Source organism: Bacillus rossius, chromosome 15 (assembly GCF_032445375.1).
Source record: "Bacillus rossius redtenbacheri isolate Brsri chromosome 15, Brsri_v3, whole genome shotgun sequence".
Classification (NCBI taxonomy): Eukaryota; Metazoa; Arthropoda; class Insecta; order Phasmatodea; family Bacillidae; genus Bacillus; species Bacillus rossius.
This window is the reverse complement of record NC_086342.1, coordinates 27,207,624-27,228,083: the sequence shown is the minus strand read 5'-3', so window position 1 is coordinate 27,228,083 and position 20,460 is coordinate 27,207,624. Positions and strand designations below refer to the sequence as shown.

The following is a 20,460-nucleotide window of genomic DNA, read 5'->3' as shown; positions in this document are numbered from 1 at the left end:
TTTTTGACGTAACCCAACTGTGGTCTGCAGTCATGTGCCCGATTCACGGGGTTTTTTGGATGGTTTTTTTTTTGACATAACCCAACTGTGGTCTGCAGCCACGTGCCCGATCCACGGGTTTTTTTGGTAGGGTTTTTTTTGACATAACCCAACTGTGGTCTGCAGCCACGTGCCCGATCAACGAGGTTTTTTGGTTGGGGGGTTTTCTGACATAACCCAACTGTGGTCTGCAGTCATGTGCCTGATCCACGAGGTTTTTTGGTTGGTTTTTTTTTGACATAACCCAACTGTGGTCTGCAGTCATGTGCCCGATCCACGGGGTTTTATGGTTGGGGGGTTTTCTGACATAACTCAACTGTGGTCTGCAGTCATGTGCCCGATCCACGAGGTTTTTTTGTTGGTTTTTTTTTTGACATACCCAACTGTGGTCTGCAGCCACGTGCCCGATCCACGAGGTTTTTTGGTTGGGGGGTTTTCTGACATAACTCAACTGTGGTCTGCAGTCATGTGCCCGATCCACGAGGTTTTTTGGTTGTTTTTTTTTTAAATAACCCAACAGCTGTGGTCTGCAGCCACGTGTCCGATCCACGGGGTTTTTTGGTTGGTTTTTTTTTGACATAACCCAACTGTGGTCTGCAGCCACGTGCCCGATCCACGAGGTTTTTTGGTTGGGGGGTTTTCTGACATAACTCAACTGTGGTCTGCAGTCATGTGCCCGATCCACGAAGTTTTTTGATTGGTTTTTTTTTGTCATAACCCAACTGTGGTCTGCAGTCATGTGCCCGATTCACGAGGTTTTTTGGTTGGGTTTTTTTGACATAACTCAACTGTGGTCTGCAGTCATGTGCCCGATCCACGAGGTTTTTTTGTTGGTTTTTTTTTTTGACATACCCAACTGTGGTCTGCAGCCACGTGCCCGATCCACTGGATTTTTTGGTTGGAGGTTTTATTTCCTTCAATAAAACCCAGTTGACATAACCCAAACTATCAAATAATTATGTTTTTTTTTTCAATATTAATATTAAAAATGCACAACACCCAGTATGCTAGAGCTGCTAACAGATCAGGGTACTGACCCATTTGAGTATTTTGAGAAAATATTTAATAACTACAAAAATTAGTTTGACATGTCGATTGGAAATACTCCCTTAAAAATCACATTCTTTTTCTGTATCACAAAATGTTAAGAAAAATAAGAGTGTGATTTTAACAAAATCATTTTATCAGATTGGCAAGTTTTATAGTGTTCATGTACCTATACATTGTTCAGAACGCTTAATGTCCCATCCGCAATACAATCTCTATTATTTGCAATAAACAAATTGTTCACTTCCAACTTCAAAGGCTTATACCAGCCATGAGAACTACTTTAGATCTTATGTCATTCACATATAATTTTTTACATTTTTTTTACTTTTTTTTCCTGATACACCTGCAGCTAAAGATTACAGATTGAACTCTTGCTCATCCTGTTTAGTCCACCAATACACTGCATTTTCAATTATGTCAAATTAATGGGAAACAAATACTAGCTCCTCAGTCAAAAAAACTTAAAATCGAATTTTCATCCAAAATTCTATATTGTGCACTAAGATATATCCTTATGTGGCAATGCAAAGTGTGATGCATAGCACATTCTAACCACGCGATTTAGAGCTCACTACAATTTACATCCTCTTACCACCTAAAGGCATTGGGATGTGTAAAATAATTCAACATGATCGTAACTATACAGTTACCACAAAGCTATGCGTCGAAAATTCTTGAGGTATTAGATCCTCTAAAACTCCAATGTGCTCCAAATCCAATGTACTTTAAAGCACTAAAATATTACTAAATAAAAAATTTTACAATTGTCCTTATCATTAACTTAATACTTATTATTAAACCAATATGAACAAACTTCGCATCTACTGCATTTGACTGCAACTGTAAAAAGTTATCTGTTTGAACAATTCTTAAATAATCTATTTCTATTCTAACTCGTACAAAATATGAAATGAAAAAATTAAATGTTAAAATGAACCATGTGAAAATTATTAGATCCTACTCAGTTTGTGACCAACAAAATATTGCATACATTAACAGCTTACTACTCTTCAAAAATACTCTAAAATAATTTTACTCTGAATAAATTCTTTAACATAATATAGAATAGAAAAATTTTAATGTGGTGAAATCTACACTTTTTTCTAACCCCCGCAATTATGACAACTGTTTCACTGTGTACTAAAATTTACTTCTTGTCATCTATACCCGGGGGTGCAGTTATATGTAACTATTGACATTCTATATGTCCCAAAGCACTCAACTCCATGTATGAAACTTCGTAACAAAAAGGGTACATAAAATAATTCTTGGTTATAATAAGACCTAACGTTCAAATTTTTCACTGAAACAAGAACAATGTTGAGTTAAGTCTATATGGCACAATTAATGAGTAGCATTCACGTAGTTAATTAAAATAAAACTCACATCAATATACATTGATGTAATTAATTATAATTTTTTAGTCTTATGATGAAAAGAATTTCAACAAAAATATTTATATTATTCATCTAATAAATTTCAAAGTTTCTCAACCGACAAACATTTGAACATTGCAACCTGTCAATTTTTTTCAAAAAATTAAAAAAAAATTAATTATATGTTTATGATTGTTTTCAGATATGTCGCTGTGCCACTTCAAGATTTGCAACATGGGTCGCAAGCGTAACCTGCGTTGGAACCCTTTCCTGCGCATGTGAACACAGCTCTGTTCACGCGCCAAATCGCTCAGAGCCATCTGACGGGGACGTGCAGAAACAATAAAAACTTAACATTTCAGTTTACATGTCTCTTTAAACTTGAGAGTCCTGCCCACCTTCACTGAGACTGAATCATTGTTGTTGGTACTTAGGTGAAAGAATTTCAAACAACTGAGAAACTGTTTCATGTATTTTTTTATTTAAACTTGACAATGTAATAGTATTAATCAAATTAATTCAAGGACTAAATCAAATGCAGTAGGCATTTTTATTGGATATAGTTAATTTTACTGTATTAATTAAAATTCACAAGATATATCCTTACCAATATTAACTGCAATGGGTGTCAATTTAAATATGCGTAAGAAGTATAATGTTTGTGAAGATGACCCAATACTTTGTGTCTTGTCTAGAAATATTTTACAACAGGAAATTCTTTATTTTAAAGGTTCTGTACGTACTCAAGTTAAATTGTGATGTGGTAACTACAGTACATGAGAATCTAGATCACAAACATAATAAAATATTTTAAATATAAAAAATCTAATGTTACTTAGAAAAGTTATACTGAAAGCTATAGAAGGTTTAAAAGCTAGAATAAATTTCTCAAAAAAAAAAATTCTTTCTAGAAGCAGCTTAAGTCATTGGAAAGGGTTCCAAAAGTATGAAATTTTAATCAACTTTCACAAATATATAATTGTCTGTAATATGCAATTAAAACTTTTATCAATAACAGCGCTCATTCTGAAAAGTGTGAACACTCCTACATGTTGAAATCATAAATCAGCCTTAGCTTTATGAAAGATTAACCCTAATGATGTGACAATTTTATTTCCAACTTCAAGTTGGTACCAATAGCATATACATATCTGAATCATTACTGTAAATCAAAAAATGTATGCATAGATGGTAACATTCATGATCATGTACTTCAATAGATTTTAAGTTTCGTAGTGTCTTAAAATTACAATGAATGTTAATAAATGTAGATGACTTACCTAAATAACATTATTTTCTGAACTTAGATTGAATATTCCTTCTACTGTAATTTCTGTCACAAAAGAAATGCAAAAAAATGTCCATTGCAAAGAGACAAATTTAATATTTCTTTTTACCCCCTTTTATTAATTATTTTTCAATATGAGATTATTACATTTAAACAATCTCTGGTGGAATAATTGTTTAATTTTTATTCTCAGTTAGAAAAATTAATATTCAACTCTTATAATACGCTAGTTGAGTTAACCAATTTGTGGAATCTATCCTGTATATAACTTTAAAAGAAATATTTCAACAAACACAAAAAAAACTAGCAAGCATCTACATTTTCTACTTAAGAATTTTTTTTCCACAATAGGTGCCATTTCCTTTTTCTGTTGTGGACTTTTCCACTGAAACTTTTTAAAAACACAAGAATAAATTATTGTAATTCACAATGATGAAATTACAAAAATAAAAATTCTAGTGAAATATTTAATTACATGAACAATGCTCCCTTGTAAATAAAAATAATTATGATTTGTAACTACAATATACATAATAATTACATACTATGTGTAGAAATTAGTATTTATTGTTTTGTATTTAATTTATATTCAACTGTAAGTATAAGGTTTCTACAGAAGTTACTGACTTAATTTAAAAAAAGATTTTATTTATTTGTATATTATTATTGATAAATAACCGGTATTTCTATATGATGTCAAGATAAAGGCCTATGATATACTTACTAATAGCAAATAATTGGGATATTGAACAGAGTAATATGGTTTCATATCAATGTCTGTGTGTATTTTGTGTAGATCTTTTGTTAGAAAATTTAGAAAATTTGTTAAATAAAGTACCAATGAAAATTATAATCAATAGGTGTGTAAATTTTACAGTTCCATATTTTGGGGATAATATAAAAAAATCACACTTTTTTTTAACATAATGAAGTTAAGAAAATAATGAAATGTTAACAAATTTATAAGTACCTATAATTTAACAGTTTCTGGGAGGCAATAAGTTGGTTCGCTCCCGGTCTTTCGATTTAAAAACGTTCCCTGAGATGTAAAGTTCTTAAATGGCTTTCGGCTATGTCGGTTTTTGCTGTGTAAAGCTTTGAAAATAATAGGTTTTAGATGCAGAGATTAGGAAAGGATACAGATGGAGCATTAGCCATCAGATGTGAAGCCCCCTTTTTTCCCCTTTTTTTCTGATTTTCACATATCAATATGGTGGAAGTTTGTTCATATTTGTATCAGCTGTTCTAGTCTGCTTTTATTAATGACTACAGTTAAGCTGTTCAGAAGAAAAATTAGATCAAAACATTACTTGTTAGTATGTTTATACATATTAAAAGTCCAAAACGAATCTTCACAATACAAATAAGTTGACATGTTTCTCCAATTTAACCTCCAATATAGGTATATCTGATGTGTTTGTAAAAAAAACTGCCGCCATATTGGTGTGTGTTGTACATTGAAACCCCTCTCCCCTTTCGGCTTCACCCCCCTCGTCCAGAATCGGACCTTGAGCTCGATCTGTACGTTTCCCTAATTTCTGCTCAGATTGTTTTGGTCGACAGTGCAGTATCAACAATGGCTGACAGTGGAGAGACTGGAATTATGACAAAAAATTCCTAGACCATTGCTGCCAACTCAATGCAGCAAACACCCATCACACAAACCAACCCAGACAGTGGCCGCGACAGCCTTCAAACTTCATGTACGATCCTTGTCTGTACAAGTAATTAAATTAAAAAGCATGCTGCCAGACTTGGGTTTGATTTATTATGAAAATTAATGCTTAAACTAATCTTAGTAAGTCTTAAAGGTAACATTTATTTAACATTTAAAAAAAACGAATAAAGATGAAACTGCGTCTCACATGACTCATTTTCTTGTCGAAACTTTTATTCCCAGAATTTTCCTGTAGGCTTATATCTATCTCAATAGCTAGCTTGAGTTTTAAGTTTCATGACAAATTTTGTCACCAGATTTTTACCAAGTGTTATTTACAGCAAGTTCATAATCATGATCACTTTTATGGAGTTTTTCATCTCACAAATAAATAACTGGTAGGTACCTGGTCAAAAACTAGTGACAACATTTGTGACCAAAAAACAACTGCAAATAGCTATTGACATTTATTTACGCGGATGGCCCTTAAAAAATATAAATAACAAACATGTTATACCAGATCAAGTCTTAAACAAAGAATCCGAAATGACACTACTTTTCCAATGCACTGTCTCGCAATGAACATATATGGGCTGAAAACTTCACTGTCACGGACTGAATTCGCAAGTCAGTACGACAGAGCAAAATGTCATGTGCTTGCCTGTCACTTAGTGAAAATAAGCAGGGCATCTCTACACTGTTTAAAATTTTCAACTTAAATTAACGGCTCTCTTCGTAGATTTACGGACGCTGAGTTCACTTGAACTTGAATACAAAAGAATATTACTGGTGTATTAGAAAACATTTGAAATATGTTTGTTTATTTGAAATTATGAAGAACTCTTCGTTTATTTGAATTTAATTCTTCGTTGAAAAGTCTGTAAATTTCCTGTTATTTCTAACAGTGTATTGGATCTTCTTGACGATGAAAGTTCATGCTGAACTAGAAAGATATTAAGTGATTAAAACTAGTTGCAGCCCGCAATGTGAAGTCTGAACAGTAAATTAAAGTCATAACAGCAGCAGATATTACCTCTGAAAGAGTCACTCTGAAACAATGAAATTGTGGTGAAAAAGTTCAAGGCACTACCCAAAATTCCTTTGAAAAAAGTTTCAATGAGGCATTTTAACCAGAGGTACTACTTAAGTACTGACATGGAGCAATGCGGTGGAGTCGCAAGACAACGGACTCGCATTCCAGATGACTCGAGTTCGAATCCTCATTCGGCCAACACGATTTAAATTCTCCACTGTTTCCCCCTAACCACTCCAGACAAATGCTGGTACGGTCCATCACTATATAAAGACCAAGGTAGATACCTTTTTCTCTGAAGTTAGGTGTTATCTCTCGTGATCTCGCTGATGATGAGACATTGAGCACAAAATAAAATTAGTAATGAAGTTGAGAACTTGAAATACAAAACAGAAATAATATCATCATAATCATCATCATCATCATCAACTGGTTCCAACCAGCGACCGAGTCACCAAACTAAAATGCCTCCGTCTTTCTCTGTTACTCCACCCACCTTATTCTTCACTTTATTCCATTCTTCTCCTCTCTCCTGCACCCCTTTAACTATCTGCTCTTCCCACCTCTTTCTTGGTCTTCCTTGGGGCCTTCTTCATGAGTACTTCAACTCCATCATTTTCCTGGGCAGTCTTTCCTTTCACATTCTCCGGACATGGCCACACCCTCTCATTTCTTGCTTTTCCGATGATCTCAATCAAGTCCTGTGCTGATATTGCTTGCACCAACTCATTCCTGGTTCTGTCTCGCCTCGTAACTGCCAACATACTCCTCATAAACTCCATTCCTGTTGCTCTGATGTTCCCAGCTTCTCTTTAGTCTACAGTTCAAGTCTTTTCGTTTAATTTTTTTTTGTGAACGAGTAGTCCCACTTGCTTTATCTATTGGTAAAGAAAAATAAAAAAAGTTATTTTAAAGGGCATAGCCGGATTAATATGGAAATTCTGCCCCCATGGCTTTTTTGACTCATACTTAGGGGGTCGATTTGGTGTCGAATGAAAATAATTCACACCAATTTTTAGCTCTAACTCAAACGGTATTCGAGAATTTAAAAAAAAACTGTTTTTTTTCAAAATTATTTTTATTTTTATAGTAAAATTCGGAATTGATTAATGATGATTTTTATCCTAATTCTTACGAGTCCAAAACATGAAAAAATCATATGATCATGATTCTCAAATAGAAAACCGATTTTTAACGGAGAAAAGAATTTTTTCAGCCTTCTTGAAATATGTCACTCACCAAAATTCGTCAGAAAATGTCTTTTTTACTCCTCTATACTCAGGATTTTTTTTGAATTTTTTGAAATGGTGGAAAAATTCCAAAAAAATTAAAAACTCATTTCTTTTCAAAATCTTGCGTTTTAACAAATTTACATTTTTTTTTGGTACACATAAATACGTAGAAATTTTTTTTTACCAAAACATATCTTTGCAAGAGATAAACAGAAAGATTCAGTAGGTTAAAGTGATTAGAAGGGTTATTATTGATTCAAAAGACACTTAAAGATAATACTTATATATTTTTTCATACTATTGGGAAATATTTTGAATTTAAAATAATTCACACCAATTTTTAGCTCTTTAAATCAAACGGTATTCGAGAATTTAAAAAAAAACTGTTTTTTCAAAATTATTTTTATTTTTATAGTAAAATTCGGAATTGATTAATTATGATTTTTTTCCTAATTCTTACGAGTCCAAAACATGAAAAAATCATATGATCATGATTCTCAAATAGAAAACCGATTTTTAACGGAGAAAATAATTTTTTTCTTCTTTTTTTCCAGCCTTCTTGAAAAATGTCACTCACCAAAATTCGTCAGAAAATGTCTTTTATACTCCTCTATACTCAGGAATTTTTTTGAATTTTTAGAAATGGTGGAACAATTCCAAAAAAATTAAAAACTCATTTTTTTTCAAAATCTTGTGTTTTAACAAATTTACATTTTTTTTAGTACACATAAATATACGTAGAATTTTTTTTTTTTTTACCAAAACATATCTTTGCAAAAGATAAACAGAAAGATTCAGTAGGTTAAATTGATTAGAAGTGTTATTATTGATTCAAAAGACACTTAAAGGTAATACTTATATATTTTTTCATACTATTGGGAAATATTTTGAATTTTAATACAGAAAAAATCAAAATTTTAATCAAAATAATAATTAGGCTAGTCTTCATCACTGTCTTCATTCACGACGACACTGATTTTTTCATCAATAAACAGACGACTAAGTATCTCAGCTGGTTTTACGATTTTCGCTAAGTATCGAGCGTAAGATAAATAGTATATAATAGCAGCAATGTGTGAGCAACATCCAACAGTACGTCTACCATTTGCACAGTCACAACAATATCGAGTTATTCCAGAGATATCGTTCTTATCTGACTGATATTCAACAAAACAATGATATGTCTTCGAATTAATATGTCGAGATCTGACTTTGAATTTTATAATATTAGGTGTAATTTTTAAATAATAAAGTATTATCGTTCCGTTTTCATCCATCATTTCAGCCAAATACGATACAGCTTGAGACATTTGATATGATCCCGTGAATAGAATTTTGAGTTCTTGTTCCGTTAATTCAGGAAAATCAGTTAATATATCTGAAGTTATTGTTGCAAAAGGAACTTTTCTTCTTGCCCAACGATTAGTCTCTACTTCTGAGGCTAAGGTATTATCTTGATACTTTTTTGAGTTCATGGCGGCAATAATTTTTTCAGAAAGATCGAGATCAGAATCAAGTCTCTTACCAAATTCATTGTGCAGAAAACAAGCGATTCGACAAAAATCACCAGTTTTTAGAAGCAATTTATTGTCTAGTTTATGATCTAAAATCCTAAACTTCTGCTTAATATCGCCATGTACTGCTTCAACAACCCAACGGATTTTGGTAACAAAACGGGATTCATTTGATTCATCTGTGGTCAGTTGATTGCGTTTTCCTTTGAGAGCAGGCATTAGTACTTTAAACCCCAATTCTTCTAAATATACTATCACATCCCGGAAGCCACGATCAACTACAATAATGTTACCTTTTTTCAGCAACTTAATCAGACCATTGGGATCACTTAAGATGATTCTCATAATCTCAGCATCGTTCATATTAGCTGTATATGGCCCAAGCATATCTATAACGAAACCATTTGTAGTACATATCGTGAATGGTTTGCACAGAGGAACTTTCTTTTGACCAGAATATGATTTCCTCTGGTATTCGTTATTTGCACTTTTTTGATGACGAATATATGTTCCATCGCAAATGAATATCAACTGGTTATCTTTCACTTGATACAGCATTTTAGCAGTATTTGACGTATTGGCGAGTAATGTCTCCCTACTAATAGCATCGATTCCGAAATACTGAGGTAAAATATCTTTTTCAAACGAAGATATTACTTCATCACAGTAGTCGGATACCATTTGTTCCCGAGCTAAACCAAAAATGAAAGATATCACTGCATTTGAATTTCCTGTTCGTAATTTGAATAAAAAAATAACAAGAGCTTGAATGACATTACGATTCACTGATTTTCTCATCGACGTTAGCATTTCACGAAGTTTTATCAATTTTTCCCAGGTAAGGCTCGTAAATACCTCCAACTGTTTTTCTTAAAACGAGTGATCTCCAATTTTATCAATTATAGACGAATCAGTGCCAATAGCCAGCTGCCCAAGTAATTTTTCAAAATCACGAACTTCAAATACACTGGTATTCGAATTAATTCGAAAATTGTTAATTTCTTCATCATAAAACCGCTTTTTTATAATATGATCTTTAAACACCGATTTCCTTCAGGAATAAAGAGTCGTCTTGTCGAAAATACTTGTTTGCGTGCTTCAAATGGAACGATTGTGATATTTGCTGATAATCCACAAAGGCAACAGTATTTATGTGTCGATATGATTCGGGGAAAACCCAACTCCACAAATTCTAACTCTTCTTCCATTTTTTCTTCAATAACATATGAAGGATCTTCGGATGATGATACGGATGAAACAGTAGTGGATGAAGACTGAGAAAAAATTGGCTGGCTTTTGATATTAACTTGATCTGCAGATGAATCGTCAGTGTTCTTAAGTATAGGTGGTCTTGTTAAAATAACTCGACACTTACTACAAAAGGCATCATTAACAAGAACTCTCTTTCCAATTTTTTCTGTCGCAATATTAGCTTCATCAATTGTCATAACAACTTTTTTATAACCAACTGCTTTACGCAAATATATGTTACAATTGATACATTTTTTTATCAAAATCCATTCTGAAATCAATATTAAAATTATATATTAGGAATTTGGACATATATAAACTGATTAAATATAAAACTTCACTTACTTGAGTCTTTGTAATCGACTGTGACACTATTTAACGACAAAAAATAGTAACTCATAAAGATGAGACGATATAATATAACAATAATGATACTCCAGTATAATTTTATGGTTAAACGAAAAAATAATGTCAATATAAGTACTGAATTAATTAATGCGTTAACTGCTATTCAGACAATGACATCAACCATAAAGGCTTCTTTGTTTTTAGGTTATCTAAACAAGCGGAACCTTAGAAGAAATAATAAATGGATACAGAAAATCCCGATATATGGCGTTATAATGTGCCAACTTGGCCAAAAGTTTGAAAAACATAGTTTTAACGTGATCGTTGTCTAGTATAAAGATTGAGAATATTTAATAAGTAATGTAATTGTGAATGTTAAACAAAAAAAATTTTTCTACGTAAGATTTTGAAAAAAAATGAGGTTTTAATTTTTTTGGAATTTTTCCACCATTTCTAAAAATTCAAAAAAATTCTTGAGTATAGAGGAGTAAAAAAGACATTTTCTGACGAATTTTGGTGAGTGACATATTTCAAGAAGGCTGGAAAAAAAGAAGAAAAAAATTATTTTCTCCGTTAAAAATCGGTTTTCTATTTGAGAATCATGATCATATGATTTTTTCATGTTTTGGACTCGTAAGAATTAGGATAAAAATCATCATTAATCAATTCCGAATTTTACTATAAAAATAAAAATAATTTTGAAAAAACAGTTTTTTTTTTTAATTCTCGAATACCGTTTCAGTTAAAGAGCTAAAAATTGGTGTGAATTATTTTCATTCGACACCAAATCGACCCCCTAAGTATGAGTCTAAAAAGCCATGGGGGCAGAATTCCCATATTAATCCGGCTATGCTCTTTTGAATCGAATATTAAATTATTCACGAATATTTACTATTTTTCAAATACTCGCAGACCCTACATAACAGAATTGGTGAGGGGCGAAGGGTTAGGGGATTACTAAAGGCCGAAAAGTGAATTAAAATTTATTCCAAGTAACTTTGTTTAAAACTATAAGTGCATTGTATTTCACAATATTTTTTCCATGAATGAGCCAAAGAAAATTTTTTTTTTTTGCCACTTCACAAGGCAGCCAAGAGTTTCTGTAACCAAAATTGTATGTTCACTTAAGAAAACTTTACTCATGAGCATTTACAGTTTTTGTGAAGTTTTTTTTTTCAAAACTTCAGTCCTAAAGAAGCCATAGAAACTGAACTCTGAAATAACTTTCTTCCAACTCTTGGGAAAAAATTTACAACTCTGTGTAAGTTAAAACTTTCCTATTTATCCATTGCAAATACAATGATAGCAATTAAATCTTTATACAGTATTAGATTAAGATAACACAAACAGGATTTGTACTCCATCATAACAAAAAAAAATTTAAGGAGTTAAAAAGATCTCTTGAAGAAATTTGAAGGATTAATGAAAAACAACTGCAACAAAAATAAATTATATTTAACCATATAATTTTATGCATAACATATCAAAATGCACCAGGATGCTGTCTTACTGATGACAAAAATACATTTAATAAAAAGGCTAATTAGTTTTTTAATTGTTTGGATGTTAACTGTCCAACAAATATTTTCATTTCTATTTGCTCTTGCATTACTTACTGTTCATTATCTTTACTTCTGTCTTCAACAGCTGGTGTTTATTTTCTATAATTTTATTTATAATCACATTACAGTTGATAAACAACCTCTCGAGGATTTCACCCTTTTTTTTGTGCAAGACTTTAGCATGCTTCAGATGCAGAAACAGCTGTCTCCCTAAGGGTCTCTTTCAATCTGGCAACAAAATGCCCTTTTTCCTATTTTACTTAATAAAAATTAAGGACTCTTGTTGACTATCGGAGAAAATGAGGACAAATTATTACACAGTCTTAAATATCAAATTGGAAGTTAAGAACTTTTAAGGACATTACTAACCCTGACAAATGAACCCTAAATTAATAAAATTTCAAGATTGTTTCCACATACAGTAATTCACGACGAACAAGGAATTAAACAATTTGATAGTGCATCGACTCACCAGCTTACAGCAATGTCTGCTATGTTCTTACTTGTTATTTATCTGGATGTAATCCCATTGGGAAATGAACAGAGATCATTGTGGTGATTGGCCTGATTTCTCATCAACTATAGTTCCTTGGCTAAAATTTTTTTTTTTTATATATGTAGTTTTACCAATTCACATTTTGAAAAACAGTACTTCAATGACCGACTGATTTGTTAAATTTTAATGCTGAAAATACTTCATTTTATAATCCACTTCTATGACCTGATTGTATATACACTGCCAAGGAATCTAAATCAAACTGATGTTTAGTAGTGGTAAGTAATAGTACAGAAACTGTGCTATTAACACATATTTAAATTAACATCAAATCCTTACTTAATATTTAATTATTATTTCACGGTGTATCCCTTTGTCACAAATCAAAATTAATGATGTGGGTGAAATGATTGGCATCCACATGTTGAGCAAGTAAACATGTCTTGAAATGTAATAACCTAAACATAAAATGTTTCAATGAGGCATTTTAGTCACAGGTACTACTTAAATACTGACATGTAGCAAGGTGGTGGACTCGTATGACTAAGGTAAATCCTAACTTAAGTTGTATAAAGTAACACTTAGCTGGTTTCAATGGCATTAATTTAAATGTTACACACACACAAACACACACCCACACACTAAGATTCAATACGGTGGTGCGATATGGAACTTTTCTTTGTTTGCAAAAAGTTAATGCACTTGAACTTGATTTTAAGTGTTCACATCAGCTAGAATACAATAAATTCCGTTTACATAGAGCACCCTCCCCCCTACACTTACACAGAAAAATACCATCAATGCCAATTTTTGTGTAGATCAGGTCAGATTGATTTTATTTACCTTTGGGCTAGTTGCAATAATTTTACAATTACCTGAGATTCAGGAGGTTGAGAAGAAAAAAAAAAGGGGGGGGGGGCAATGAGACAGCTGACAAGCAATTATTTTTGAGCAGACAGCAAATAGCCTGATATTTACACAAAAAATTAGAAATATTAAGAAATACAAGTATCATTTGCTGTCATTGTACCACTATATTCTTGTATATTTGTATAAATAATACTTGTATATTTATACAAATTTGTTGCTATCTTAAATACGCTGTAATAAACTTTGATAAACTTAATCAACCCTGAATGCCTCAATATACACCCAACAAGTCTTGACAAGTGGAAATGCACGTTGGGGAGGAATAATCATTGGAAAAATCTCTCAATGTTACCTTCAGTCAATTATGACAAATACTGCATGCGTTTGACCAACCATTACTCCAAGGGGTGGGAAAAACTGGGCATACTATCAAATTCCATCACAATTTTTGTAAATCTTCTAATTATTATCTAACAGGGTTGGTTGATTTAGACTACAATGGTTTAAAACGTGGTTTAAATCAAGTGGTTATTATAAAAAAAAATTAATGTTTTTTTACGAAAATGTAATTTCAAATAGACTATCTTAATAAATTTTAATGAAAGGTATGTATATTTCACTCTAATAACAAAAATGGATTGCTCATTAATATTTCTTGTGATATACTGGAACAAATAATTATATACGTACTAATCAAGATCTTATCATTTAAAATATGTGATTAAGTTGTAAATAATACCCAGCTAAATTCTTCTATAAAATTAAATTAATTAGTACTTAAATTGTAGTAAAGTGTAAAAAAAAAAGAGGAAATATATAAATTTATTATTAAAAAAAGAAATCTTATTTTGAGGGAAACCCCTGGCTGCTCCAGAAGTTTTCAAAACGTTCCTAAAGAAACAAGAACTTCAAAATCAATCTGCGCCTGCATGCAGTGCTTAAAGGGATTTTTTTATATCCGTATCCAGCCAGGCAATAAGAATGTCAGCTACAATATTCCACATGTGTTGTGAGTACTGAAAAGTAGACACCTGTGGCTGCTAATAGCCAAGAAGCTTAGTTTAGAAAGCACAGTATTGTCTTTTCATCAAACATTTCACAAACTTCGGCCCTACAATTCAGAGCCTGTTGCTTAGGGATCGTCCATTAATCATGTGAGGCTCGAAAGGGGGAGGGGGGGGTCGGGAAAAATCACGAAATATCACAAGGGGGGAGGGGGGTGTAGAGAGATATCACGTGTATATATTTTTTTACGCGATTTCTACTAAACCGAAAAGCGACGCGTGACCTTGACTCGGCGTAGCCAGGCAACAATATCCCCGCCCGCCGCAACATGAACCACCCGGCTCGGCTTGCCAGTCGCCAGTAAGACTGTGATTTTGGCGCCGAATACATGCGTAAATCACATATAAGCCTTTCCTTTATTATTTTCATGCCAGTGAGAATAAACCTGCAACCTTTATGTGTGTCTGGACATTTTAATCACTGTTCTTAATTTTCCAGAATTAAATTAGATTATACCTTCTATATTTAAAGATAATTTTCTGAAATTTTTAAAAAATATTTTGTACCAAAAAAATACACGTGATTAATGGACAACCCGTTAGCTGTAATTATTTACACTTTTTTTTTTTTAATTTCTTGGCCATTTTATTTCTACTTAGATCTACACCTCATCACTTTGTATCTTCGTTGATCAAATATTCAACTTTTTTAATTTTCGCAGCAAAGCATTTAGTTTTTTCAACTTGAGAAATTTTAAAATGAACAAATATGTATCCAGTTAGGTATTTAACATAGGCCCTATTTTCGGCATACTACCCATTGTACACGTACTGATTAAAATGGATTCATTTACAATCCTGTCGACTGAATGTAACATTGCAGGAGCCTGCCCACCCCAAATTTACATGGTATTTTTAAGACATAATATTATGTTTTGTCATCCAGAAGAATCAGCTGGTTATGTAAGTTTATGGTCACAGTGACCTAGTTTTGTATTTATTTTCTATCAAGTAATTTTAGTATTTATTTATTTTATTTAGAAAAACTTTTAAATTATGTTTTTACTGAGTATCACAAATGGTTACTAGTGATGTAAATGTGATTTTCAAAATTTTATTTCATTTAAAAATTATTTTTATGTCTATAGCTTTTATGTTAAGTCATAGTGTGTTGGTGATGTTTCTAGATTGTAGGACAGTGGTTTCGGTGAAAGAAAGGAAAAAAAATGATGTACGACGCCAACGCGCTGAAATGATAGACGATAGTTTATCGCTTCCCATGTTAGAGAGAGATTAAGACTTTCGTAAGAACTATGGGAGAGCTCTCTGACCGGGGAATCCCAAAATAGTAATTGTAAGAAAATACTTTTCCAGGGAAGTATCCATTTTTTTTTTACTTTTTGAGTGCTTTTCTACTGTGCTTTTGCCTCGTCAGACATTGTTCAAGTACTGTGCCGAAAGGACATGTGGGGGGGGGGGGGGGGGGGGGGTGGCTCATAAACAACAAATTACAAGTGCAGACGTCTGGCGCAGTCCCCCACGTCAGGGTGGCTGGGCCGTGCCGCTAGCACGAGGGTGCTGCCGTACTTCAACAATCAGTTCACTAGTATTTTGCTGATTTAAAGCCTAGTTTGATTACGTTAGCTAAATTTAGTTATTTTGTGACAGAGTAAATTTTCCATTTTAAAAAAAAAAGCATTTTTACATCCTAAAATAATTTCCAATTATTCTCTAGGCGATATTGCAGTACTTCAAATAAGTTTGCTTGTAGTCTACTGTTTTAACTATCCGTAATGTTACGGTAGCTACTTTTAAAAAATTGTACAGCATGTGAATGGTTTGGTGAACGGCATTGAAAAATACTGTTAAATGGTGTAAACAGTTGGTTAGGTTACATAATAGGGTAGTGGTAATTATCGAACGTCGTGGCTTTTTAGAACGGAAAGTAAAAAAGTATCTGAAAATATGGTTTTCACAACTACCTACACACGTCCCTAAATTTACTCCCAAGGAATGGTTTCGTAATTCCTATTAGTTTGAGAAAAAATTAAAATTTTATATTTTACATTACAATACCTGTGCTTTTACGCTGCCAACGCCTTTCATTGTTTACGTGCGATAAATAGGAATATATGTTTTCCATAAACTAGAGATATTCCTGATTTAACTGCAAGGAAGGTTTCTTAATTCCTACTGGTTTTTGACAAAATAACAGTTTATAGCTTACGTTACAATACCTACATATTCATGCAATCACCGACATTCAATGTTTATGTATACCCATGTGGTTTTTTTTTTTTTTAGAACTTTATTCAATGTAGGTGTTGTTGCAATAATGAAATTAGTTTAAATAACAATTGTATTGCTGTTGTAAGGAATTTTTAATTCTTGCTTTTCATGTTTGCTGTATTACGAAATTTCCGTAGTATATTCTGTGTTTGTTATGGCTGGTGTTTCATGTATCCAAATTTAACCCTGTAACCTGAAGGCTTTATGCTGATGGCATGATTCTGTAGGCTTGATCCTGTGGTACATGATGCTTGCAGTTTTAGAACATTGTGTCGAAAGATCCCGATGGCTTGATCCTGTGGTACATGATGCTTGCTGTTTTAGTTCAGTATGTCAGAAGATCCTGCACATAAAAGAAATTGTGAAAAAATAAAAATTTATAATAATAAGTTGAAAAAAAAAAATATTTTTATTCAGGTTATGATCATTATTCATTATTACATGGTAATATTTTATTTTATGTACAGGATCTTCCTACGTACTGAATTAGAACAGTAATCATCATGTACCACAGGATCAAGCCTTCAGGATACAGGCATAAACTTCAATAAATTATATGAAGTAGAATAATTAGGGTATTTTTAATTCTGTGCCAAACAATAAAATAAAATAAAAGGTATAATGTAAGCTTTAAAGTGTTATTTTTCACAAACCAGTAGGAATAACGAAACCATGTTTTCAGAGTACATTTATGGACGTCTCTAATACTTGAAAAACATATTTTCAGTTTTTATTTACTTTTCGTTCCCCCAAGCCATGACGTCCGAAACTGGTGTAGTAATGTCAACTATAAACTATTATTTTTCACAAACTAGTAGGAATTAAGAAACCATCCCTTCAGGGTAAATTAATGGAAGTGTGTAATGTGTCAAAACCATTCTGTTCTAAAAAGCCGTTACGTCCAATAATGACCCATAACATAAAAATTTTTAAATTAAATGCTACGTTTAATGTACCTAACCAAACATAATAAACCATTAAAACGATAAACTATTAGAACATTATTTGAAGCTTCGCAACGTCCCTTTAGAGAATATTGAAAAACATGTTGGGAAGTATGTAAATAATATTTTTTTTTCTTTTTTTTTTAGGAAGCGTTACTCTGCTCCAAAATTACCTCAGTTAATTAACATGCGGAGGACATAAAATATATTTGTATGCCGGCCAGTAGGTATGAAGTTATGGATCACACCACAAAACGTGGTAACTTAGCCGAATTTAAAAGAATCAAATAACAATTAAAGAAAGCACTATAAACAACAATTATTTCATTTATATAAAGATCAATTGGCTAAACAATGACACTTATGCCACAAACACTAACCTAAAAATGTACCCTACATTTAAATTAAAAAAATCTGGCATCTTACCTTTCAGGAACACTGCAAAATTTATATTAAAAAAAATCACAAACACTTTTTACGTATACAATACTAAATACAGTTTAAAAATAAATATATACGCGCCGGGTAATAAAAACATAGACAGAGTATATTTGTTTTGTAACCTTTCATCAACAAAAATGAAGCAAGTATATTCTTTATAAATATAAAGATTTCTAATGAAGTATACGTATTAGATTTAATATATAAATTTATAATTGGATCTTATATATAAATGAAACTTTTGTACAGTACAAAAATAAGAACTAGAAAATTTTTGTGTCGCAATTTGCAAAACATTTTTTGATATTTACTTTACAGTATAGAGGATCTAATTTTGGAAGAATATTTATTGACGAATAAATATGGTCGTACACCATTAAGGGTATTCTGGCATATTGGGAAACAATAGTACCCACAAGTAACCCATTCGGTTTTCATCGATTTTTGCTAGGTAACTAATTATTTATTATTAAATATGTGTAGTTTCCTTACGTTAAAGTAGAAAGCGGAAATTCAAATATTTTTGAAAATTTTACATTGTTAAATTAAAAATGTTTTAAAGGCAATAGTTATTTCCAAAACATAAATATTACATACCAATGTCTTCAAAAATTTAACTCTTTGCAGTTGCCAGTCAGGCAAACATTTTTTATTATAAAATATTATTTATTCGATATATATTTTGAGAATTAATTGCAAAAAAAACATTATTTGCCTAATAAAGTTTGAAACCAAGAAGCACCTTTCTGTTACTATGTGACTATTAAAATTCCAATCGATTACTCATAATATTTTTTAAATGGTGAAGACATATTAGGTGACTTACATATTGGATTGCATGTTTTATCAGCTCATTAATATCTCGATTCATAGTTAGATACATACTTGCGACGCCAGCCGCCGGTCCTCCCTCTGGGTCGCACAGACTGTTACATACCAACAACACTTACTCGAATTGCGTGTGCAACGAACACGCCTGTGCGTGATGTGCGCCGCGACGAACGGCAAGCCGATCGAAGCGCCCGGCCGGGTGTGGCAATGCGCTAGTGTGTAATTAAGTAAGTAATTCAAAAAAATAAAAATAATAACAATTAAAAGATACTTAAATAATATGAGAATTATGTGCAATTGTAAAATAATCATGTAATATAAAATTTAACAACTAAGTCGAAAACTGGTCGGGGCTGTTTCCAGCGCTACACGCGTCTTGGCGCGAGGTCACACGGCGCTCTAGCGTCAGTTGCCGCCGGGAGCTCACAGGGGTCGGTCGCTCTGCGAACGCAGAGCCTACAGTTTTCGCGCCACTTTTCCAGTTCATCGCCATAGTCGTAAGTTTACCTAATCGTTTCAGTTAGCTCTTCGCCCGATCCCACTTAGCCATACGTTCTTATGTGCGGCTCTACGCTTAATCATTTAAATCCTAACAGGGATATTTCGGCATATTACGTAAATTTTATGTTCAAAATACTCGGAAAGCGGACTTGAGCCTTACGCAATTTTCCAGGCTTCGGCGCCAGTCAATCGTTGTTTGATGAGGTCTTCTGGCAAGCCTTTAGTGTCCTGGTGTACTAATTCTTTAATAAACGTATTTTCGATTTAGCTAATCTTGACTGTGTAACATATGTATTGGCAAGCTAACCTAGTAATAACTTTGTCAACCTCTAAGGAGCTACCGTGGCTCTAGTATAATTTTCATTTAGCCGAGATAATCAAAATCTGAAACATTCGTATTGTAGTAGGTTAGACTGCAGTCATGTTTAAGGATGTTTGATCGTATACGTTTGCCATTGTATGGTTAACGTCAAATACCATATAAACATAGTTGCACCTTATCAGTTCTACAATAATTCGCCACAGACTTCGTTTTGTCAGTATTGTCTCAGGATAGAACTCTATACACATGTTTGCAGCCTATCCTGTTCGCATGCAACATCAATGTGTTGAACCGATCGTGAAGCGACGGTCTGACAACAGATTCGGCCAGGCATTGGACAAGGAAGTGTATTAAGCAGTAATAAAGTACAGTGTTTTCTCAGTCACTACCCTTTTATTTCAAGGCATCCTGG

The 20,460-nt window shown here is 32.6% G+C and overlaps 2 protein-coding genes across 4 annotated transcripts in view; one reads left to right on the top strand and one right to left on the bottom strand.

Annotated features, from left to right (window-relative positions):
• The window catches only part of LOC134539683 (uncharacterized), a 71,516-nt gene extending 68,690 nt beyond the window's left edge, over window positions 1-2,826 (top strand). For both annotated transcript variants that reach the window (XM_063381879.1, XM_063381880.1), the window contains one exon: window positions 2,668-2,826. In XM_063381879.1, the coding sequence (XP_063237949.1) occupies window positions 2,668-2,747 (80 nt within the window). In that variant the 3' untranslated portion in view covers window positions 2,748-2,826. The remainder of the gene's footprint in view (window positions 1-2,667) is intronic.
• LOC134539682 (DNA ligase 3) overlaps window positions 1-20,460 on the bottom strand; it is a 454,246-nt gene that overhangs the window by 209,561 nt on the left and 224,225 nt on the right. Inside the window, exon 1 of one of the 2 annotated variants that reach the window (XM_063381878.1) lies at window positions 18,380-18,545. The exons of the other annotated variant lie outside the window; for it this stretch is intronic. The gene's annotated coding sequence lies outside the window, so the exon portion shown is untranslated. Of the gene's footprint in view, window positions 1-18,379; window positions 18,546-20,460 lie in introns of those variants that run through there. 2 annotated transcript variants of the gene reach the window in all.